At 39.5% G+C, this 23,747-nt stretch overlaps 3 protein-coding genes across 12 annotated transcripts; 2 read left to right on the top strand and 1 right to left on the bottom strand.

Annotated features, from left to right (window-relative positions):
• The first annotated feature begins 15 nt into the window (after positions 1–15).
• On the top strand, positions 16–15,015 carry CEBPZ (CCAAT enhancer binding protein zeta). Of its 2 annotated transcripts, XM_015857599.3 has the most exons (16): positions 16–184; positions 264–1,846; positions 3,009–3,240; positions 3,825–3,996; positions 4,740–4,828; positions 5,317–5,370; positions 6,083–6,185; positions 7,059–7,127; positions 9,313–9,379; positions 10,428–10,528; positions 11,307–11,367; positions 12,317–12,525; positions 13,493–13,576; positions 14,039–14,100; positions 14,191–14,272; positions 14,702–15,015. In XM_015857599.3, the coding sequence occupies exons 1-16, from the start codon at positions 44–46 to the stop codon at positions 14,839–14,841; spliced, it is 3,249 nt and encodes a 1,082-aa protein (XP_015713085.3). In that variant the 5' UTR covers positions 16–43; the 3' UTR covers positions 14,842–15,015. The 2 variants fall into 2 exon arrangements, with proteins under 2 accessions (XP_015713085.3, XP_085399408.1); XM_085543282.1 differs by lacking the exons at positions 3,825–3,996; positions 4,740–4,828; positions 5,317–5,370; ... (8 more) ...; positions 14,191–14,272; positions 14,702–15,015 and having other exon boundaries at positions 264–1,857; positions 3,009–3,143.
• CEBPZOS (CEBPZ opposite strand) lies at positions 14,554–15,717 on the bottom strand. 2 transcript variants are annotated; one of them, XM_085543303.1, is made up of 4 exons: positions 15,604–15,717; positions 15,232–15,276; positions 14,916–14,999; positions 14,554–14,802 (listed from the first exon to the last, which is right to left on the bottom strand). In XM_085543303.1, exons 1-3 carry the CDS (start codon positions 15,695–15,697, stop codon positions 14,917–14,919), a joined length of 222 nt encoding a protein of 73 aa, XP_085399429.1. In that variant the 5' UTR covers positions 15,698–15,717; the 3' UTR covers positions 14,554–14,802; position 14,916. The 2 variants fall into 2 exon arrangements, with proteins under 2 accessions (XP_085399429.1, XP_085399430.1); XM_085543304.1 differs by having other exon boundaries at positions 14,554–14,999.
• On the top strand, positions 15,710–23,438 carry SULT6B1 (sulfotransferase family 6B member 1). 8 transcript variants are annotated; one of them, XR_014944711.1, is made up of 7 exons: positions 15,710–16,080; positions 17,740–17,852; positions 18,088–18,177; positions 19,111–19,237; positions 19,906–20,000; positions 20,340–20,441; positions 21,305–21,522. XR_014944711.1 is itself a non-coding variant. In XM_085543293.1 (7 exons), exons 1-7 carry the CDS (start codon positions 15,855–15,857, stop codon positions 21,433–21,435), a joined length of 939 nt encoding a protein of 312 aa, XP_085399419.1. In that variant the 5' UTR covers positions 15,710–15,854; the 3' UTR covers positions 21,436–23,438. The 8 variants fall into 8 exon arrangements, 7 of the variants coding, with proteins under 7 accessions (XP_085399419.1, XP_085399421.1, XP_085399422.1 ...); XM_085543293.1 differs by having other exon boundaries at positions 20,285–20,441; positions 21,305–23,438; XM_085543294.1 differs by lacking the exon at positions 15,710–16,080 and adding an exon at positions 17,042–17,182 and having other exon boundaries at positions 20,285–20,441; positions 21,305–23,438.
• Positions 23,439–23,747: the final 309 nt, after the last annotated feature.

Here is a 23,747-nt window from a genome sequence, read left to right as displayed (position 1 = left end):
GGAAGCGGCCACAGCGCCTGCGTCAGAGAGACGCCTGCCTGACATGGCGGCCATCGGGGAGTTCGGCGTGCGGCAGCGGCCGGAGGAGGCGGATGGTTATGAGCTGGATGAAGATGATGACGATGGTGGTGGAGATGGCGACGGGTTCACGCTGGACGAGGTGCTCCGCCTCGGCGGCACCAAGGTGAGGGGAGGAGGGAGGGAGCGGGAGCGTGTGGGGCCCGCGTGTGAGCCGCGTGTAACAGCCTCAATGTGTCCCGCAGCAAGACTTCCTCATGCTGTGCGCCGTGGACGAGGCGGAGGAGATGGTGGACGGCGGCAAGAAAGGGGCCATCGACGATCTGAAGGACGGGGAGCTGGAGGCATTCATCGGCTCTTTAGGGCTTGGAAAGTATGCAAAGAGCTGCCTGCAGGAGGAGGAGAGTGAGAATGAGAATGAGGAGAAGAAGGGCAGCAAAGAGAACGATAAGACTGTAAAGAAGGAGAAAAGCAAGAAGGAGAACAACAAGGAGAAAAGCAAGAAGGAGAACAACAAGGAGAAAAGCAAAAAGGAAACAATTTCTCCTTCATCAGAAAGGAAAAAGGAAAAGAAAGCTGAAGAGCAAGTGAGTAGTAGAAAAGACAGCAAGAAGAAGCCAGCTGGTGGTGATCCACGGCAGCAGCAATCAGTACAGAAGGAGAGGCTGGAAGAGGACTTCACGTTTCGTGCTAGGGAGGTGATACTGATCAAACCTGGCGGCAAGTGGTACGACTTCGAGTACACTGCTGAGACTTCTACTGAGCCACAGGATCCAGCACTCCTGTCCCAGTACAAGACCTTGGCCCAAAAGCTGTACCAGCATGAGACTGAGCTGTTCAAGAACAAGACGGAGTATCAGAAGAGGGCGTCGTCAGCATGGATGAAAACGGTGGTGTCATCAGGCACCCTTGCTGACAGGATGGCAGCCATGACCCTCCTCATTCAGGACAGCGCTGTCCACAGTCTCCACTTTGTTGAGAACCTGGTGAACCTTGTAAAGAAGAAGGGCAGCAGGCAGCAGAGCCTCATGGCTCTGGATACTTTCAGGGAGCTTCTCCTTTCAGATCTCTTACCAGATACTCGCAAGCTGTGGTCTTTCTCACAACGTCCATTTAACAACATAGAGAAAATGTCGAGTGGCAACAGAGACTCAAGGGACAGACGGCTGATACTGTGGTACTTTGAGCACCAGCTGAAGCTGCAGGTGGCGGAGTTTGTGCAGACCTTGGAAGTACTGAGCCACGATTCCCTGACAGCAACAAAAACCCGGGCACTGGCAGCTGCCCACGAGCTTCTCTGCAACAAGCCCGAGCAGGAGAAATTTCTGCTTGTTCAGCTGGTAAATAAACTGGGAGACCCTCATAACAAAATAGCCACCAAAGCCTCTTATCTGCTAGAGACTTTACTTCACAAGCATCCAAATATGAAAGGAGTGGTGTGCGGTGAGGTGGAGAGACTTCTGTACCGCTCAAACATCAGTGCAAAGACTCAGTATTATGCCATGTGCTTTTTAAATCAGATGGTCCTCAGTCACGAAGAAACTCCATTGGCCAACAAGCTGATAACTTTGTATTTCTGCTTTTTCCGGAACTGCATCAAGAAAAAAGATGTTGAATCCAAAATGCTCAGCGCTCTCCTTAGCGGGGTAAACAGAGCTTACCCTTATGCTGAGATCGGTGATGAGAAAGTGAAAGAACAAATGAACACCTTGTTTAAAGTTCTGCACCTTGTGAACTTCAACACCAGCATCCAGGCCCTGATGTTGTTGTTCCAGGTTATGGACTCCCAGCAGACCGTATCCGATAGGTACTACACGGCGCTGTATAAGTGAGTGACAGGTTTGGATCTTTGTTAAAAGCTTCACTGCCATTAAGGTTTTGCAAACTTTGTGTCCCACTGGATAAACGTTTCTGATCTTTACTACGAGCTAGAAAATAACATACTTAATTCATTTATTTTTTCAACTCATTGTGGGGATAAAGAACAGTGGGAGGTTGTCAGAACGTGACTTCACACTGTGTTCTGGCAGCATATTTTAATTCCAAATGCATTTTAACACTATTTGATAATCACTTATTCTGAAGTCACTTTTGCAGACAATGTGTTTTAGTGATGTATTAGCTTAAAATCCCGTTGTCTGTTTTTCACAGAATCACAGAATCACAGAATCACAGAATCACAGAATTACCCGGGTTGGAAGGGACCACAAGGATCATGTAGTTCCAACCCCCCTGCCTGGCAGGGCCACCAAACATACACCTTTACTAGATCAGGTTGCCCAGGGCCCCGTCCAACCTGGCCTTGAACACCTCCAAGGACGGGGCATCCACAACCTCACTGGGCAGCCTGTTCCAGGACCTAACCACTCTTCTAGTAAAGAACTTATGGAGGAAAACGCTGTGTCAACATAGTCCTTAGGTGACTTAATTTGTTGAGTTAGGAAAACTTGTGGTCTAAAAGAATCTCCTTTTTGATTGTAGCTGATTATTTAGACGCTTGGTGGGATCCTTACAGGTTTCTGTTTAGCTGATGCTGATTTTATAAATGGAACTTAGTTCCCCCCAGACCATGCAATGCATTTGGAGGCCTTCCAGATAGTGTTGGAAAAAAAGTGAATAGAAAGCAGACTTGCCAACACAGATATCTGGCCTGATTGTGAAGCCTGACAGTTGCCAACCATTTTCTTTCTACTTTTTTTGATTATCTGAATAGTTCAGATTAGTTTGTATGACCTCAGTGTTTAAACTTCTATGTTGAACTCAGTTTTTAATATGTATATTTTCTTACCTTTATTTCACTTACCGATACAATGTTTTTTAAAGTTAATTGTTTGTTAAGTATTTGCAGATATCATAATTGTTTGTTCTATTGGAGAACAAACTGTGACTGTACTTCTGGATACCTGTCTATAAAATGTATGTTGTAGTTTTTGATAGCAGTTATTCTCCAGTGTGCGTTATGATGATTAATTCTCCTTTGTTTTCTACAGGAAGCTTCTAGATCCTGGTTTAGCAACCTGCTCAAAGCCATCCATGTTTCTTAATCTTGTCTATAAATCTCTGAAGGCAGATGTGGTGTTACGGCGAGTGAAGGCCTTCGTGAAGAGGTTGCTTCAGGTCACTGCTGGACAGGCACCGTCCTTCATTTGTGGAACCCTGTACCTTCTGTCTGAGATTCTAAAAGTAAAACCAGGCCTGAGGGTCCAGTTACAGGATCACGTGGTATGACTTCTTTATTCCATAGGGCTAAGAGAGATGTTCACCTTTCCCTTACCTATTTCTCTTTGTGAATAATTCTTCGTACCTCAAAAGGGCTACCTTTTAAAATGGGATTCTTAAGAGATTTAGTTCATATCCGATTGTTCTGTGGCTAAAAGTACTTGAACAATTATAACTGCATTAAAAATCTGCAAAGATGTTGTCCACTTTCTAGCAGATCCTACAGCCTCCATTCATGGAGAGAGTTATTTTACTAAATGCTGTATAAGTAAGCAGATAAATGCTTCAATCCAAAAAGCTTTGTCAGAACATGGCCTTCTTCTTTTTGCAGTCTTTGAAGTATAACCAGGCAGTATGGAAATAATGTTATTTTCTTTCATCAGATGATGAAGGACCATTGCACTTGTGTAATGACTTCTGCATGACTGTAAAGTTCAACTGTAGACTTGTATCATGGCCAAAAATACGTGTTGCCTAAACACTGTGTTTTGGTGTGCTGATTCTTCAGAAATGTGTGGATTTTTCTAACAAGTTGTAATAAAACTGAAAAAGAAAAGCTGTTCACAAATGTTTTCTTTGTTGTTTAGGAGTCTGATGAAGAAGAGTGCTTTAAGGATCAAGAAGAGGCTGAAGAGGATGAGGAAACTTTCTTGGATGCAGACAAAGTAGAAGGGGAAGAGATGAGCGCAACAGAAAATTCTACTAAAACAAATAATCTGAGTTCAGCTGCCTCATGGGTTCATCATCAGAATTTGGGAGGTAAGTTAGCAAGAAAATATAATGCATTCAGTTCCTAACATTCAGTAACAGGGACATGCTGATCAAGTCTGGTAAAATTAATTAGAATATAATTATAGATTTTCTAATTGAAGTTTGATTCAAAGCAATCAGAATAATTTTTTTTTCTTCTTTCTGTTAGCTCAGCAATAGTGAAAAGGCTGTATTAATCTTCTGGCTGTTTTCTCTATTAGGTTAGTGTGTTTGTGCCTAACTAATAAAGAAACTGAGTTTTTTTCCTTCCAACTTGAAAGGCATTCAGAGTAATGTAGCCATTGTCAGGGTGTGTGTAGCTGCGTATTCAGTTGAACGTTGCTGGAACAACTTGTCTAGCTCTGAGCCTGCTTCTAGCTTTGCTCTTTCTTGATGACTTTTTAAGAAAAATAGAATCATCAGTCTCAAAAAGATATTCAGGGTCATCAAGTTCCAGCTATCTACCTGACCCACCAAGTCCCCTCACTAAACCGTATACTTTAGTGCCACATCCACACGTCTCTTAAATACCTTCAGGGATGGGGACTGTACCTCGTCTAGGCAGCCCATTCCAGCACATTACCACCCTCTCTGAAGAAATTATTTCTGATGTCCAGTCTAAACCTCTGACACAATGCAAGGCCGTTTCCTCATGGGCCATGGCTTCTAACCTGAGAAAAGAAACCAGCATCCTCCTGCTTGCAAACTTTCAGGTGGTGGTGAGGTCATTTTCTATCTCTTTTGTCCCCCAGGGAGAAAGAATGGAGTTTCCTATGATCCTTTTCACCGAAGTCCTTTGTACTGTGGTGCTGAAAGTACAAGCCTTTGGGAACTGAAGAAGGTAAAGCGTTCTCATATTACTTCATGCTGTGTTTCTTAGTGTGATCTTTGTATCAAGAAAAGGAAATCAACTTGGTTATTTCCGGAGTAGTTCCCTCAGTGACATGACAGAGGGGTTAGAAGACACATCGTCAGGTCTATGCTTGTATGTGCTGTATTTGGTGCTGTTCCAGAGTAGGAATAGTAGTTTTGGAGCAGAAATTTGATCTATGATCTTTTTTAGACTTTTGAATCTTTTATTAATGAAGCCTGTTAGTCTTTAGTTAAATAAAATTGTAGTTGAGGATACTTCTGGCTAATGATAACAAAAGATTAGAACTTGACATTCCTTAGTTGTTCAAGGGCAGAGCCTCAGTACCTGCTAGTGTGTTGTTTGGTGAGTTGCAGAGTGGTCTTAAAATACAGCGTTGTCAGAAGTCTATGGCAACATGCAAAAGCGATGGCATTTATTTTTGATGTAGAAATAAACAAATGTTTTGTGTTTTTCAGCTTTCTGAACATTTTCATCCATCTGTGGCTCTCTTTGCAAAAACAATTCTAGAAGTAAGTGCTTTTACCTGTCTGTAGCTTCGAACTGTGATTTATATCTTAGCTGTCTTTTGCCATTGAAGAAAGGTACAAAACCTTATTGCACTCTGCAGGTTGCTAGAAGTTCTGCAGAGCTGCAAGTGACATGCACTCAAATTCAAAGCTTCTCATTGAATTAGTGTTTTATCTAAACAAGACTGTTCACAGAAGGAAATAACTTGGTTAAAAAGTGCATATTATGACCCTTAGAGCTATTTTAGGTTTTGGTCTGTCTACTTCAAAAGTTCTGGGTTTTTTTGATGTGAGAGGCTCTATTTTTGAAAGAAAACTGTTACTTATTTAATTCTTAAAATACTGTTGCGATATTATGCACAAGCACCTACTTATGATTTTTATTTTCTTTTATATATATGGTCTACAAGTTGCACTATTAACTTTTAGCAGTTGCAAACTGTGAATCTCTGTCAGTAAAAAGAGTCTCTGTTTCTTTAGCACAATACATTGCAAGGCAGCTCATCACTGAAACAAAGCAAGGGAGATGCTTATGGAGAAAACAGTGACATTCAAAGAAGAAAAGCATGTAAAAAAACTGGGTTAACTTGTCGGGCTTAAATGATGAGATATCCCCAAATTTTTATTGTTTAATTTTGTTCTCAGATCATTTGAGCCCTTTAACTATATGTTTTTCTTTCTGAAAGTGAAGATCACAAACATTTTCTTATTTCAGGGGAATCACATCCAGTACTCTGGTGACCCTTTGCAAGATTTCACATTAATGAGATTCTTGGATCGCTTTGTGTACAGAAATCCCAAACTCCACAAAGGCAAAGGTAAATCTATGCTTGTCGAATGTTTGGAGTGCATGTGGTGCACCAGAGGAGTGGCATCAGTCTGCAGGGCTGTGTGAAAGATAATCTGTAACTTAGAACCAGCTGCCAGCCGCATAGGGCTGCCTCATAACCAGAGTTTCAGCAGCTGCCAAGCTAGGAGGAATAAATGTAGGGGAATGTAAGGACTGAGTGCAGAATATTTGAGGTTGGAAAGCATCTATAGAGATCTTTTAGTCCAACTCCCTTGCATAAGCAGGCTGCCTAGGACCATATCTAGCTGGCTTTTGAAGATGGCATCTTCAGAAGGAGACTGCACAGCCCCTATTGGGCAGCCAATGCCAGTGCTCAGCCAGTCTCACACTAAAAAGTGCTTCCTGATGTTCAGATGAGTACAAACCCCATTTAGTCACCTTATCCCTGGGCCCTCTGAAAATAGCCTGACTTTATCTTCTTTATACATTCCCTTTAGATATTTGTACACATTGATGAGATTCTCTCTCAGGTCTGCTCCAGGATGAATAGTCCCATCCCTCGTGGCTGTTCTTCACAGGAGAAATGCACTCGTCCTTTCATCTTTGTGGCTCTTTCCTGGGCTCCCTGTAGTATGCACATCTCTCGTTATGTTATTATATATTATTATTACATTATACACCCTCCAGGCATATAGCTTCACCAGGACTGAACAGAGGGAGAGGATCCCTTGCCTTGGCATGATGATAACACTCCTCCTAATACAGTCCAGGTTAACATTGATTGTCTATGTGGCAAGGGCACATTGCAGCCTGTCAGGGTCCCTCTGGATGGCAGCCATTCCTCTCAGCTTTGTGTAAGTTCTAATAAAGTAATTTGTTTCTGATTTATGTTCTGCTACAGAGAACACCAGCAGTGTGGTAATGCAGCGGAAGAAGAAACAGTTTATGACGAGTACACAAAATCTGGCAGGTAGGCTGGCCTCTTTTCTTTTAACATTATGGTTAAGAAACTGTTTTTTTGAAGTTAAAGGAAAGGAATCTTGGCTGATCGTTGTGAACATCCATCCACTGTGCTGTGCTGTTTCTGTTGTCTCAGTCAGTGTCTTTTTGAGTAGAAAAACAGTTTATCTTCTGCTATACTACTACTCAGCTTTACTCATCAAATCTTTATTATACATTTCCTCCCTATATTATCTTTCTATTTATCAATTATTTTCTGTTAGTAATTCCTTTTTCTTAGGCAGTGCATCATCAGCCTCATACCTTCTTCTTTGCCATTAGGAAATCTATAACAGCAAAGGACAGAGTGCCTGAAAACAGCATGCCTTTTTGTCTACAGTGCTATTTTTGCTTTCACCCTTATGTATTTTCTATATTTTCTCATGCTAACTTTCCATTTTTTTCCTGCATCTCATACAAGGTGATACATTCACTGGGTAGAGAGTGTTTGCAGTCCTGTATAAAAAGTTCAGGGCATTGTTACAAATTGGCTTGTAGCTGGCAGTGCTTGGGGCAACAATACTGCTAAGAAACAGAAACAGCCCTAGAGTTTCATCTGGCTAGTGATAATTTTAGTTAGAAGAGCAATCTTTTAGGGTATTAACTTTAGAAACTTACAAGACAGTACGTTTCCTGCTCACAGATATGCCATTTTTATGTCTCACATCCTAATTTTTTTGCTTCTTGAAATTTCATAAAAATATGCCTAGAATTATATGATAATATTTAAAATGTAAGCTGGTCTAGTACCAGCTATTGCGATAGTAGTATGCAGTTAATGCATTTGTTTCCAAACTGTTGTATAACCTCATTAATTCTGCTTAATATAATTGAAAAGTGACTTATAATCTCAGAAAATGGGTTTATATAACAGTGTAAAATGTATTAAGCTCTTTCCTTAGATTATGTGGATTACTTCAAACAATGCCACAGCTGTGGCTTTTAGGATTTGTGTTCAGTATCTCTTCTATTCTTGCTTTGGTGGGTGACTACCTGCCTACAGAAAAAAGCTGGGTTTCGTTCACTTCCAGTCTTTACAGTGATTATGGGCACGGTTTGATGGTAAGAATCAGTATTTAAAAGCAGGATAAAACTTTAGGCTTGTTCCTTGAGGACAAAAGAGGTACCATAATCTGTGGTGAAGCCTTTAACGTTCCCACAGATGTACTTCCTGTAACTTTAGATCTGATGTGTTAAGCAGAAGCTTTACTAATACAGATTAACTGATGTGCCATTAATGATGTGTGTTTTTCTGGCTACAAAAGCTTAAAGAATTCTTATCTAGAATACATTTGAGGATGTAATTTGTTTTTGTATTATATAGTTTATTCTTACTTGAAGTAACAAACTGAACACTTACCACAAGTTGAGGAAGTTAAGTATTTTACAAGCAAAGTGTCCAATATAGTATTTATATATTATAGTTAGGCACTGCTGAGGCATGAAGAACTGAGACTGAAAATCCTCTGATACCTTCTGCTGTTCATCTGAACAGTCCTTTTGTATGCTGATCCCTTTGACTTGAACCTTTGTCACTTAGGAAATAGTACCATGTATGTCCACTGAGATAAGCGGTAGCACTTTCTTCTGAGGTGAGGGAGGGAAGTGGAAGATACAAGAAGGAAAGCTTCTTCACAGGGCCAATCATTGATACCATAGTTGGTCTGTTGCTGCGGATGTCATACTTTGTCCTGTTTCCTCAGGAATGGTGGTAGAGCGGGGCTGGATTTTTCAGCATGCTTGATTGGCTTCTGGTACATGGCTCTTATTTCAGCTGCATGGCTCCTTACTGCCTTGCTGGTCAGAAGCAGTTCTACCGTGTCAGTGGATGAGAGCTAGCTTATATTTTTTCCTACCTTATTTTTAAAATAAGAATAAAAAATAAAAGTATCCCTGGGGTGGGTGACTGCACAACCTCACTTGTTGGCGTGTAAATTAGAGCCCGATGGAGTTTGTCCAAGGAGGCTACTCACAGCTTGTTATCAGTGTATAGCAAGAACTGTTGAAGTTTTGTGATGAACTCACTTTGTGTAACAGATGGCACTGAGTATTGGTGTGCTTCTGTCTGTAATGCTGTTTAACCATTTGTGACACCACTGAGAAGAATAACAGTCATTTCAACCTGAAGTAAAATCAGTTCTTTTTGGCTTTTGCAGTCAACAGTAAGGAATTCCTTGCCAAAGATGAAAGCAAAATCCCAGTGGATGAACTGTTTTTTCACAGGTAATGAAATATTTACGAACATTCATTTTAAGTGTTTTTTAATGCAATGCATTCAAAAATAAATTACATCTAATAAGCATTTGCCGGTGCTTGCAAATTTTGATTAATTTGAATGACTTGTGATGGCAGTTTCCATGGAATGTAATTTCAGAATTTATCAAAAGGAAAGAATAGGATGAATGAAAGCAGTCAGTGCTTGGAGACTACACATCAAATAATATTGTGATGATAAGTACACTCTAAACAGTGCGTGATAATGAATGGCTCATGGGTTGTAATTCTTAAGTATTAGAAGTAGATTTATTATAACTTAATTGGTAGATCGCAGGGTTTTTTTTTTGTAGTTTGGGGAAGAGGAAGCTGAGGGGAGACCTTACTGCTCTCTTCAGGTGTCTGAAAGGTGATTGCAGTTCAGTGTTGAGTTGGTCTTTCCTCACTGGTGACAGGTGACAGGACAAGGGGAAATGGCCTCGAGTTGCACCAGGGTAGTTTAGGTTGGATATCAGGAAACACTTCTTCACAGAAAGGGTTGTAATGCACTGGAATGGGCTTCCCAGGGAGGTGGTTGAGTCACCATCCCTGGATGTGTATAGAAATTGGATGTGGTGCTCAGGGACATGATTTAGCAGAGGGTTGTTAGTTTGGGTAGTATGGTTAGGTTGTGGTTGGACTCGATGATCTTTAAGGGCTTTTCCAGCCTGAGCATTTCTATGATTCTAAGTTGAACTTGGCACTTTACAGATCTGTACATCTTCCTTTTGCCCCCTTATAAATTCACTGTGTTCAAAATGATTTCTAGAACCTCTGTAAAATTGTGTTGTTTTAATCTTACAGTAGGGATTTACAGTTCGAAAAAGAAAGAAAATACAAATCTCTGTCCTGGGATGTGTTTGAAATAGTTGACCTACTCTTTTCAACTGGAAAAATACACTATTGAATTAATCAGCTGGGTTATTTTTTAGTCTTTTTTTTTTTTTTTAAATCTTATAAAGAATTACGTTACTTATAAAGAATTAGCTTTGTGTCTGAGAGTAATATGTTGTTCCAGATTTTATACAAAGTTTGATAAGATGAGAGAGAAACGCAGGCGCCAGGATGATGAAGAAAGTGTGGAAGATGTGGACGATGATGAGTTTGAAAGAGCATTGGGTAAAGTTGCCTTTTTTCTTGCAGTAATTATTCTGGTATTTCCTGCTTTTACAAATTACTAATTTATCCTTTTTGTGTAAAATAATCTGATACATGAATGTGGAAGTGAAAGAAAACTGACTTTTCAATTCTTGTTCTGTGCTACTAAATACAGCTTGTTTAGCTCAGGTAGAAAATCATGGGTGTTTGAGTGTAAACAAACTGGAACAATCAGTTGATGCCCTTTTGATCTTTACCTTATGTAGCCTAAGAATGAAATAACCTTTTCTTGTAGCCTGTTCATTTTTACTGCCCTGTCTTATTAAACCTTCCTCAGAGATTCTCTCTCGTGAGATGAGTTGTTCAGTTGGGGCCTTGGCAAACTGCTGACCTGAAAATTAGCCAACAGATGAGCTGTCAGGACACTTGTCTGAAGTATCCTAGTTGAGTTCTTATCTTATTTGGAGTAAAGGTTTAAGAACAGAGGTGTCTGCTTCTATCATCATCTGGTTCTGGCCAGAAATCACAATCTGGACAAAGTAAACTCTCATAATTATTCAGAGAGAAGTCTGTCATCTATCTGTTTTCATTTTGTTTGATTTATTTTTCTTCAGAAAAAGTCCAGTTATTTTAAAGTAACTGTTTTGTGGAATATTTTTCTGTGGGAGTATGAACCCTTTAATATCAGATCCCTTTGTTATTGATGTAGATCATGTAAGTTGTTTGGGGAAAACAATGCTTAACATTTTGCATCAACTTTGTTTGACACTTTGTAGTAAAAAGTATTTTTGTTCCCCAGATGCATTTGAAGCTGATGATAGCGCTGTTGGTGTTAACCAGGATGATCTTGATTTTGCTGGGTAAGACTCGAAATCAGTTCTTTCATCTTTCAGTTTATCATTATTAAAGGAATAAAAGAAGGCAATAGCAATTGAATGCTGGGTAATGCTGCTTTTGTCATCCCTCAGAATGGAGCATTGTGATTCAGTGATGCTTACAGCACCTTGGCCTGAAGCGTGAGACCTGTAGTATTTTATCTGTACAGTGCAGTAACCCAGTAAACAAGGTGTAATCTTACTTGTTTTTCATTGTCTCTGGTTTCTGCTTGGGAATTACCACGTACAGGAGGAAGCAGAATGAGGCATAGTTGTGCTGCTGCTGTCAGAACTGGTTGTAACTGGACCTAACTCAGGGAATAAACTGTAGAGTCCAGAATCACAGAGCTCAGTTTTCAGGAAGTCAGCAGTTCATTAGTGATTGATTAACCTCTTTTTTTAGTTAAAATATCTTCAACATACCCCTAAAATCAGTGTGGAAAATTCTTTTTAAGAACTGAAATGAGAATTTAAGTTTAAGCTCCTACTGAAATGTTTCTATAACCCTGATTGATGGGAGTGAAAAACAAGAGGAGACATAAAACAACAACTAAGCACCTACTATCTAAGGAGCCGCATTTACTTTCTGTGGGGAAAAAAAGCAAGAGATTTCTTTCTCGTATGGAGATCTGACATATGATGTGGCTTTTACTGAAAAGACTTTCCATGTGTCTTTGCTCCTTTTCAGGAAGACTCAGTTTATTTTAGAATAGGATTATCCCCGAAACTTCTTAAAGTTGCTTAGTTTTTAACTAAGAGTTTTTAACTAATAGAGTTCCATACCTGCATGCATTATATATTTATTATTACTGTACTTACAGAATTTGCAGTGATATTTTACTTTTCTACCATAGTGTTTATGGGTAGATGGATGTTACCTGGCAAACTGTATTCTAACAGATGATGTGCTAAACCTGTTACGTATTTGTTTTAGTAATATAAAAAAGAAAAGTGATGGGAATAAGAAAAGCAAAAGAAGTGAGGATTCTGGTGATGACTGGGATGATTCTGATGATGAAGAATTCAGTGACCTGGATGATGAGGAAGTCTCCTTGGGAAGCATGGAAGAAGGTGACTTCGAAGAGGATATGGATGAAGAAGGAGGTGTATTTATGGATGTGTCTGGTGATGATAACAGCCCAGGTAAAGTAAAAACAACAACAACAAAAAACAACAAGAAAAATCTTAAAAATAGATCATTTAATTTGCAATTACATATTTAAATTAATATTTGGTTATCTAGGTGAGAGGTTTGGATTTTAACTGAAGAACAAAAACGTTTTCTGTGCAGTCTCTGAGATGAAAGTGGGAGTTATGCATCAGGGTTTAACAGTTTGCATCTAAGATGTGATTTCTTGATTCTGAAAGCACTGGCAGAACAAAAGTAGCTTTATAAATAAATGACTACAGTACACACCCTTATTTCAAAGAGAAAAAAAAATCTGTTACTTTCTGACTTCTTTTATTTCTTTAGGTTAGGTAATGTTAATTTTTACATGGGGTAACTTTCTACTTTACTGGCTTGTATGTAACAGCTTACTCATCTGATGCAGCTGTGCACCCCTATTTTTATTGCCTCTGTAACAGTAACTGATTGCTGCACCTTTATGGTTTTATTGTCTTTTCAACTGAAAAAGATGGGTTACTCAGAATGCACTTTCTGTGCCTGGCAAAGCACAAATTAATGGAGTATTTCAACTAATAACTTAAGGTCACAGGAACGTGATTGAAGATAGAGCAGGTAAATTATTCATACAGCTGTTAACACGTGAATCTTCCGTAAGACTGTTATTTCATCATACTTAAGCATGACAAATTTTACATAATGTCCTAGCCTTCGTATGTTATATGTCTTAAGTTTCTTACTTTATTCATATTTGGTGCTTTGGAAAAAAAGCTTAAAGGCAGATCACTGAACAGTTTTTATGGCTTTAAGAAATCGAGGTTCACTTGCGTCCACTGTAATTTAAACTTATTTTTGAAGTAAAGACTCAGATCATTGAGACAGATTTATGTCTAGACAGATATTTTTATTGGCTAGTGTGCTTTAAATACATGCATAAGGTGTGAGAATGAGGAATTGATTTATTATTGTCTTTTTTTCTGACAGACCTTGACAATGACAAACAATCGAAATCTGTCAGTAAAAAGACCAAGAGGAAGAAAGATATGAATTTTCTGGCATCACGTGAAGGTAAGGAAGTATTATTTCCATTTGTGAAGGCCTGATACTCATGAGAATAGTCCACTACAGTGGATTTGTGGATCAGATTTTAATGAACCATAGAGAAAAAAGGAATTGGTTTTAGCTTTGTCCTCTAAACAGTGTGGCCTAATTCAGAATGATGGTCTGCTCTTGAAGGGCTGTGGATAAAAGGAGGTGTATTTGAAGGATGGAGTTGTACTGGTTGTACTGGCAGAGTAGCTTGTGGGTTTGCATCTGCTACCAATTGCATAGAGTTCTGCTATTTAGTTCCTGCTGGATAACTTCCCCCCCCCTCTTTTTAGGGGAGGTGGTGAATAAAGCTTGTTAACAGAGTTATTTTAGGTGGTCTTACTAAGTTTAGAAACAAAGAACAATAAAACACCTTCTGTTCAGGCATTATTGTGAGTCTGAATTTCTGTCTCTCATAATCATCATACTTCTTGTTTGAAGGATCCAGCCAAGGAAAGAAGAGAAAACTCAAAGATGCCAAAATACTGGCAGCTGCTGAAGAGGTAAGTTAGATCAATCCTTAGGAAAAGAAAAAAGTTGAAGTATTTTACATGCTTCTTTGTAGTAAAATATGAAAAATTCTCTTTTCACAGATTGGCTATCTGCTAGATGAAAACGCTGGGTCCAAGTTTGACAATATTGGAATGAATGCTATGGCTAACAGAGATAACGCAAGTAAGTACATGCTATGGAGAGCAGGTTGTTGTGCTCTTCTGCTTCTTTTTAGATTTTATACTTAAAAGTGATACACTTTAAGTGTGGTACACATAAGGTTAGAGAGAATGCAGGAGTAAAAGCAGATCAACGTAATTAAGAGATGGTGTAGTATTTTTCAGTTAGAAGATACATGATGCTGATATTAACTGTGATAACTGGACTTAGTAGGGCTTCAGAAAAGAGGAGGCTTTTATGTTCTCCTTTTACACTGTAAATAAAAACTGTGGAGAAAAAAGTTCTCTGGTGTTAATAAAACCAGCAGTTTGCATTTTATTACTGTTTATAAATAAATAAGTTTTAACTTTTACATGATTTATCTGTATCCCACATGATGTCCAGAAGTATCCATCAGCTCCTGACTTTATCTTCTATTTTTCCTCATTGCAGATATCAAACAGATCAAGTGGGAGATAGAGCGTGACAGGTGGCTTCACAACAGGGATGCAAAAAGCATCATCAAAAGGAAAAAACAGTTCAGGCACGCAGGGCTGAAAAAGAAGTACAGAGGCAAGAAAGGAAAGAGATGAGCTCAGCATCATAGCGTCAACGTTTTTATAATAACTGGTGCAAAATAATTATTCTCTTTATCATCCTGTCTTACTTTAATTCTTGCTGCTTAACCATGCCATTTGGTCATTTTCTCTTATGCCGTGAATTCCAGACCACTCGTTGGATTTGTAATAAACTGAAAAACAGGAAAATCTGTTAGCTGTAACTTAGTGATTTTATGGCTGCTCTGTTTGGACATAGAGCCCTCCGCTTCTGAGGTCTCCATCCAATGCTCCAGCCACACATACATGTAACAACAAACACTTCTACAATCTCTCCTGGTGCAGCTGTAAGCAATAATACAATCCCTTTTATACGTAAGATGAAAGAGAAGCTTGGAGCATGAAGCCAGCAAAACACAAACCTACCTTCCAGAACTGACGGAAACCTCTTCTGCATTGTGTATCTGAAGTCTGACAAGAAATATAAGTCAACAGTTACTCAGCATATTTTAAGAGAAATAATTAAATACACTATTTTTTTCTAATTACTTTTACATAAGTTTGACCTAACTCTTTGTTACAAATGTTGAGTAGAGTGATCCACATTTATTAAGTAGCATCAGAAATAGTAATACTGAGGCTCCTCCTGTGTGCAGCTCTATCAGCTGAGCTGTCTTCTGGGCTTCCTCACACTGATGGACTTTAAGCCGTACCGTTAGTGCAGTGATGGAAGCCTTACTCTGAGCACAGCGAGCCACTGCCCGAGCTCACCCCGGCCGCCCCCCCGCCCCGCCGCACCTCGGCTGCGGTCCATGGCGCGGTAGAGCAGCAGAGCCCCGGCCAACCCCGCCGCCTCCAGCGCTACCAGCCCCAGCACCAGCCGCCTCCTCATGGCCACCGGGTTCCGCTTCCGCCAGCGTCGGTACAAGCTGCGCACACGCAGTCAGCACGCCCCGCCCGCTGGGGCTGCCTGTCATTGAGTATCGCTGCCTCCTGCGGCTGGTTGGTGTATATATAAAGGCGCATACTGGCGTTAGAGCATCGGTTTCATGTGCCAGCAGAAGTTGGGAAGCATGGCTGAAGAGAATAAAGCTTTTGTAGATGAAATGAATAAAGCAGTAGCGAAGTCTGAAGGGTTTACCCTGAAGGAGCTGCTGTTCTCCTATCGGGGGACTCCTTATCCGGTCACAGTGTGCAGTGCAGAGACCTTCCAAGCCCTGGAGAACATGGAAGTCAGAAGAGATGATGTGGTGCTGGTGTCTTACCCCAAATGCGGTGAATACGTTATACATTACTTGCTGTTGTCTGTGGTACTGTATCTAATTAGCTGACACAATAAGGAGGGAAATAACAAATTAATTATGGCTTTACATTGTAACAGAAATGCTCATTATCCTCATACAAGCAGAGGCAGCAGGTTTTTCTCCTGCTTTATCTTAATTATACAATCTGTTCTGGTTTTTAACATGATTTATACTTCTGAAAAGACAAAATGTTTTAGCATTCAAAACTATTTTTGGCTGTAGACGTGACAGTAAAGACTATAGTTTTTATTTATCACTGGAACAAGATGCCTTTACCAGTGTGATAAACTGCATTCTGAAAAGCATATTAATAATATAATGTAGTGTAATGTTCAGAAGCAATAAAATTATGCATTAGACCCTAAGGAGTAGAACGTGGCAGCATGCACCATCTTTACTTGCAAGATAATAAGCATTTTCTTGGCATTACATGTAGTATCATTGTTGTATTTTGTTTTGTAATTGCAACGTAATAGATTATAGCAAACTGGAATTAAAAACCTTGTAGTCAGAGGTCAGCAGAAAGGGAGAAAGGTGCAATAGGAGTGGTGAGGGTAAAAAATACTCTACAACCAACCAGCATACCAGCTAGTTGATTTTGATCAGTGTCTTGTATGACATGTTTGCTTACAAGGGAGGGCCTGGTTTTGATAATGGAGGAAATGCTTTCTAAGCATGTGTTTCTACTTTGAGACCTAAGCAGCAGTGGCTAAGAGCTGCTGAGAAAGCATAGGTCTAGAGGAGGAACTCAGTGAACTAACACAGCTGGTGTGCTCGCATTGACCTCTGATAGGAAAGCCCTTAGCCAAGATCTCATCCAGCGAAGTGAAGAGCATAGTCAGTTCCTATGGTTTTGTTTTGGTCAGTTCTGATCTGAACTCAGTCTCTCCCACCAGCTGTCACTGGGGCACCCATAGAGTTCTGGGAAACCTGAGGGCAACACAAAGCAGCTGCAGGAGGACACAGAGCACGGGGTGAAGGTGTGCTGCTCCAGCAGGCCTGGCATCCAGCCCATCATGCATGGCAGGGCTTCAATGCAAGGTCTTTTCCAATGGGAAAGATGCAGGTGTCTGGTGGGTTGCAGCTCTTCTAGCCCTTCTTCTGTCAGTCCCTTTGTGGAGAAAGCAACAGGCACAGCTTGGGACAAGCACTGCTGGTAATGCTGAACAGGCAGCTGTTTCATCCTCAGCCCAGTGCAGGGAGAGGGGCAGAGAATTCTGACAGATGAATGAAACTCCTTACTCGTTCCTTCATTCTTCTACCTGGACACTTCCCAAGTGCTTGTCTGTAAACAACAGGAAAGCTGCCTTCATTGTCTGTCACTGATTGTTTTATGACTATACTAAAATATATGTTAAACGTATTGTTGTGTCAGTTCTACTCCTCTTGCTTTTCATGTATCAGTTGTAAGTGAGCCAAGAAGGTCCCAGTTAAGAAGCTGTTGAGGATCTTGTTAACAGAAAACATTATTTTGTCTATAGTCATTTGAGAGCTTTAATCCCATTTGAATCTGAAATTTGATGACTATTATTGTCTATTATGCTGAATTAAGCCATGTAATGAGAAGGGTCTGAGATTTTACATAAACCTCTCATATATTTTGTTTTGTTCTGTGGGTTTCTTGATCCAGGTGTGAACTGGCTTATCCAGATTTTAAATGATTTGATATTTACAACTATTCAGCGTAAACTTGTAAGCGCAGAGCTACCGTTTATTGAATGTGGAGATCCAGATAAATATCAGGTTAGTGAAGAGAACCTACTTCAGTTTTCTGTCCTGCGCCCCCACACACAAGTTATTAAAATGAAGTCATGTAGCAAGTAAAGATATCTCTCCTGAGAGGGTAAAAAAGGATAATCTGGGATGAGTAATGCCTTTTGATTAGGAGCTGCTTCACGCAGGCAACTAAAGCTTGCAGATTATTGCTGTGCCCGTGTAATAAACCTGTTCTCACTTATTGTTCTGTTTATTTCTAAAGAGGATGAAGCAGATTCCATCTCCAAGGATTTTGGCAACGCATCTGAATTATGATTTCCTCCCCAAGTCTATTTTCAAGAACAAAGCCAAGGTGGGCTTTTTTTTTTTTTTTTCTTTTTTTTTTCATGCCTGATTATTATTTGGAGCTACATCCTTTTCTTGCACCCAAGCAACTGTCATTGAGGGAAAGTAACTTGGAGGGAATGGGAATCTCATGACCTCTGGACCACCTTAGCACAAAAGCACTAGTGATACATAAACAAAGAGCTGATCTAGAGGCTGTCACAGTGCTCAAAAAATATTTGAGGTGTCATGTTTTGCTCTTTTACCGTACTCTTGTCTATATACAGCCATGGTGGGAATGAATGTGACAGCAGTACCTCTTGAGACGCTGACTGTCTCCATGCAGAGTCACATTTTTAAAACTTCAATATTTCTGGTTCCAAGCCACCAAACAATGAAAGGTACATAGCAGTTAGGAAATGTACCACACATGAAAGGAGGAATTGGTTAAGGAATAGGGGTTTTAGCCTTGTTCAAGGAGTATTTTTTCCTGTTTTACATATATCTTGTTTATAGAAGTGTTTACGCTCTGCAAGGACTGTAGTCTGTTAGGATTTCAAATACATTGTTGCTGTGCTTTGAAAAATGGGAGATGATTGTAGCAGCTGTGGTTTCCCAAAGGAGAATCAAGTGGAGCTTTTCCTACCTGTGGGATGGTGAATGGTTCTTACACATTTCCCAGGTCTTAGGTATTTATGAGATAGCTTTCCATGACAGTATTACAGTTTTTTCAACTACTCCTTTCTACATTTGCTTCAGGACCATAGGCAACTCTTAGGAGTGGTAACAAAGCCGTTACTATGATCATGTTATAAATTTATTCTCTATGCCTTACCTAATAATGAAAATATTTTGTGGTCCCTGGTAAGTTATTGATTGCAGAGTGTTTGGTTTTACTGTCATTTTGGTTGCCAGGGGAAATAAGCGATCTGAAGTTGTTGATCTCTTTCTCCCACTCCAGATACTAGTGTTGTTTCGAAACCCTAAAGATACAGCTGTTTCATTTTTCCATTTCCACAATAATGTGCCAAGTGTCCCCAGTTACAGCTCCTGGGATGAGTTCTTCTCAGAGTTCATGAATGGGAAAGGTATGGTTATAGTTACTGAACGTAGCTGAAGAAACAACAGAAGAAAATACTTGAAAACAACTCAATGGGACCAGTGGGAAAACAGCTGTGTCATAATTAGTTTACTGGTGGCCATACCTCGTGATGAAAGAGACAGTTGAATGCAAAAATGGGGAGAAAGCCCAAAAGATTCTTTGCTTCTGTATATTTTGCTCTTCTAAGCAAGGGGAGTTGCTTGGCAGCCTGACAATGGCACTGGGACAAAATCCTGTCAGTAAGTAATGGAGGCAGTGCTACAGCTCTGAAATGGTGGTAATGGAATGACTGTGTTGTCTTTACCTCACGTGTTCCCATATGTGATGCCAAAAACTGTGTAAGGAACTTAGATTTTAGATTTAGGTTGATGTGTAGCTTTGGCTTTTAAGATGTATGTTTAATGACAGTGTAGAAATGGAGGGGAAGCACACAGGAAGTACATGTTTATGTGTGGAAGCCACCTACCTACAAAAGTCCAATGGAAATCTCTACTGTTCTGACAGACAGTATGGTACCACCTCAGCGGTACCAGAACAGTCTGTTCTGTTTGTCTTCGTGGACATAACTGGTGGGTCACAGAAAGCAATCCTTCAGAGAAAAATAAGTATGCAGTAGTAAAAAGGGATCACACTGATGCTTTTTTCTCTTCATAGTTGGCTGGGGATCTTATTTTGACCATGCAGTCACCTGGAACAAACACATTGAGGATGAGAACACTATGATTGTAATATATGAAGACCTGAAAGAGGTAAAGGAGCTGCTGTGTACTGATGGTCAAGACACATCTGAGCCCATTTCCTGAAACCTACTGAAATTAGAAGCAAATAGTACAGGTTTCTGAAAGCAAAATCAATTATCCATTTAGGAACAAGTTGAGTCTGGCTATATGAAAATTGAGCTCCAGCGTAACATGCAAAATGTATTGTGAAGGAAGATAGTGTTAGCAGGTGATGGCCATATGTGTCCTGAGTGGGTAAGTCCTTTTTTAGAGGAAGCATACATTATGACCCCCTCTCACTGCATTATTTTCAGAATCTGACTTCTGGTGTAAAGCAAATAGCAGAATTCTTTGGATTCTCCCCAACAGCGGAGCAGATCCAGTCCATTGCAGACAGGGCTACTTTCCAGGCAATGAAGAACAAGGCTCAGGAGACTCATGGTGCTGTTGGCACAGTTCTTTTCCGCAAAGGTAAATTTGTTTACAGTAAACAAGCAGCATATTTTGCAAAGTTCGTGAATGGTAGCACTGCATCTTGGACGAATGGATTTGGATAAGTAAGTGATTAATTTTTATGTATAATTTTCAGGGTTGGAACTTAAGAAACACTGATGGTGCGTCAGGATACTATCAACTGATTTCATCATAAGGGCCAGTATCATTCAGTAAAGCCCCATATAATGTGGTTAGCAGACGTGCCTTCTAGGTAGCACACCCTTCAGTCATAGTATGCAGCAAGCATCAACTGAAGCAAAAGGTTTTATTTTGACTACTGGGGTTAGCCTGGCACTTGATGTACGAAGTACCTCCAAAGATTTTTTTTCTTCATGGATTTCCTAAATAACCTTTGTGGTTGCCTAGGAACCTCACTCAATTTGTTGAATCCAGACACTGTACAGGTTAAGCCATACCTTTTAGCCACAGATCACGTTAGAGCTGTAGATCCAGAATACCTCAGGCAGTGAACTCTCCAAAATACAGATCAGAAGTAGACTGCAGCTTAGGGTAGTGTCTGGTTGTGGCTCACTACTCTCTTGCAGTTAAATGCCACATCTTTGAACTTTTTGAGTTCTTTTCATAGCTGCTGATCATCTCTTATAGACTTCTGCAACTGTGTATGGCACAAGGCAGACCAGTAGCTTCCCACTTCTTTTCACATTCTCTTAAGGACACTGAAAGTAAAGCAGCAGAGTGTATTCTTTGGTCAGATTATTATTATTATTTTAAAGTGGGTTATCCTGAAATATGACAACAGGTGTGATTTTGTTTGTTTCAAACCATACTCCCTTCTTTTTACAGTCCAGGCTATAATTTTACTTTTCTTTATATTCCAGGTGTTGTTGGGGACTGGAAAAATCTTTTCACCGAAGCTCAGAATCAGGAAATGGATGCCAAATTCAAAGTATGCTTAGAAGGAACCAAGCTGGGAGTGAAGCTAAAATACGATGTGTATTGCAAGGCCTGAGCTTCCGTTATGGAGAAGTCTAACATCTAGGCTGCTTTTTGTTCGCTTTCATGTAATCAAAGAGAAATTAGAACAATACCTGATCTGAAAGTTTTGAAAATCTGTGTAATTTGCAAATATGTTTGTGCTGTCCTGCACAAGCAATCCTCACTTATACAGTTATAGTATCATTGACTTTACTGGTTTCTCTTGTTTCTTAAAACTGATTTTTAACCATGATTCTGTGTGAAATTTATATGCAGTAGCTGAACCTGCTGAAACCACTGGAGATGTGTTTGGTAGGTTGGAAATGATCTTTCAAGAGATTTTTTTAAACCAATTGTGAGATGTCTTCTTCATTTTCAGATTTGGAAAGTGTAGTGTTTCAGTTTAAAATGAAATTTCAGAAGTGGGTTTTTTTGTTGCTGTTGTTGCCACTTTCTCTGTAAGGTAGAAAGTTTCTACCCCATTTGGCATGAATATTGAATATGAATAGTGGAAGTTCTAATTCTAAGCAATTGAAGGAATTGCCTGGGGCAGAAGTTGCTCATGGATGTTGGAGTGAGGATTGAAGAGCAAAGTAGAACGTAAAACCAAACCAAATCAGAATGAATTGTGTTAATACCAAACAAGAGAGGTTGATGAAGCTTTTAAAACTAATCCCAAGATCCATATAAGTGGAAAATACAGCTGTGTTCCTCAAGTATTTGCCTCAGCTGTTATAGGCACTTCTGGAACAGTAGGTTAGTGTCATTGCTAAGAAATACATGAAAGGAAATTCAAAAAGCTCTGATTGAGGATGATGTTGAAAAGGTGTATTAATCTGTAGTAAAGTAGGTTGCATGAATTACATGACCAATAATAGGCAATCTATCTGCTTAAGCTGCCATCTTTCTCCATTTAAGATATTACTAAAGTATTCCAGGACAGTTCAAGAGAAAATACTGTATTAGGATGCTAAATAGAGTACTCTTACATTTTTACATCTTTACATCAGCAAGGTTGCTTAAGCTAAGGTTGCTTAGCCATGTGAAATAGTATTTTATAAATGACCTTCTTACATTCTTAATCTGCACACACACTCCTCAGCACATACACACACAGTCAGTGATTACAAGATAAGAGTGAGCATTAAAGCGTGTTGAATGTAAGATTGTTGAGTGTGAGGGGCAGCTGATTGTTTTGCAGCTTTCTGTGTGTTTTAGTTTCTGTTCTGTTAAAAATGAAAGCATCGATGAAAGCTAAATGTAATGTCACTAGAGAAAGGGAGAATTTTTACCTTCCTCAAACACATTCAGAATGGAAAAGTACTGTGAAATGTTTTCAGACTGTGGCATTGAAGGTCAAACCCAATAGCCCATAGTGTTTATGGCTTTTGTCAGCAGTTAAACATAAAGAATCAAACCCAACAGAAAAATTAAACTCCTCATTGTGGAAAATCACCAGTCATATATTCTTTCAGACATACGCATAGACAACAGTTTTGGTTTTACATTTTCCATTTTTATTTTGTATGTTATATCCATGTTCCCTATTATGCATACGTTATTATGGAACTTAGTAGTAAAACTTAAAGTGTTTTTGACACATTAAAGAATATGTTGGATCATTTGCCTTTCAAAGAAGAAAAATTTCACTCCCTGACTAAAGGCTTTGATTTTGTTTTATTTTTATTTTATTTTTATTTTTATTTTTTATTGGTGACTTGTTTTGCACTTAAATTTCCTAGCAGTTTTAAGTATTTATGGTATCTATATTATGGTAACTGCTGTATGCTGCTCTATTAATACTTTTGTCATCTCCATTTCCCTTATGATCTGCTCAGTAACAATCATAAAGCAGGAAAGTATATTAAAATGATCTTGAAAAAGAGAAGTTGGAGGTCTTCTTGGAAAAGAGAAGCATAAATGTATCTTTCTAATGCAAGAGATGGCTCCCTTGTGTGTGTTCAGGGTGTCAATAACCCAACGGAAAAGGAAAAGAATTCTGGTACTGAATTGTAATAAAGGTACAATGGGATCAAAGCAGACAGAACTGAGCTCAATTTTCTCATTTACAAAATGCACACATTTTATATTGCAGCATTATGCAGTACATTAATTGGAAAGATAATTAACATTGAAATACAATAGAAGTGCTCTAAAAGTACAAGGCACATATGACATCCACAGGAACATCAAATAATTCTTTTCTGATGATATGCTGGTTATTAGAATGGATGCCAAATGGATTTATAATGAAGGGGGGTGTGAAACACAATCATACCAATCTCATAATAGCAAATGCCTGGGCTTGTAGTCTAATGTAGTTTCTTTAGGAAAAGCCCTAACGCT

This window comes from Coturnix japonica, chromosome 3, assembly GCF_054131305.1.
Source record: "Coturnix japonica strain WE chromosome 3, WE-NBRP24, whole genome shotgun sequence".
In the NCBI taxonomy this organism is placed as follows: domain Eukaryota; kingdom Metazoa; phylum Chordata; class Aves; order Galliformes; family Phasianidae; genus Coturnix; species Coturnix japonica.
Note: the sequence above shows the minus strand (reverse complement) of the source record. Positions and strands in the feature narration are given on the sequence as shown.

Coding starts and splice junctions, on each gene's coding strand:
- CEBPZ (XM_015857599.3), top strand. CDS start 44: ATGGCGGCCATCGGGGAGTTCGGCGTGCGGCAGCGGCCGGAGGAGGCG. Junction 9,380..10,427: donor GATGAACTGTTTTTTCACAG/GTAATGAAATAT, acceptor ATGTTGTTCCAG/ATTTTATACAAAGTTTGATA. Junction 12,526..13,492: donor TGGTGATGATAACAGCCCAG/GTAAAGTAAAAA, acceptor TTTTTCTGACAG/ACCTTGACAATGACAAACAA.
- CEBPZOS (XM_085543304.1), bottom strand. CDS start 15,697: ATGAGGAGGCGGCTGGTGCTGGGGCTGGTAGCGCTGGAGGCGGCGGGG. Junction 15,277..15,603: donor CGCCATGGACCGCAGCCGAG/GTGCGGCGGGGC, acceptor ATTTCTTGTCAG/ACTTCAGATACACAATGCAG. Junction 15,000..15,231: donor GTTTCCGTCAGTTCTGGAAG/GTAGGTTTGTGT, acceptor CCTGTTTTTCAG/TTTATTACAAATCCAACGAG.
- SULT6B1 (XM_085543293.1), top strand. CDS start 15,855: ATGTGCCAGCAGAAGTTGGGAAGCATGGCTGAAGAGAATAAAGCTTTT. Junction 17,853..18,087: donor GAGATCCAGATAAATATCAG/GTTAGTGAAGAG, acceptor TTATTTCTAAAG/AGGATGAAGCAGATTCCATC. Junction 18,178..19,110: donor TTTTCAAGAACAAAGCCAAG/GTGGGCTTTTTT, acceptor CTCCCACTCCAG/ATACTAGTGTTGTTTCGAAA.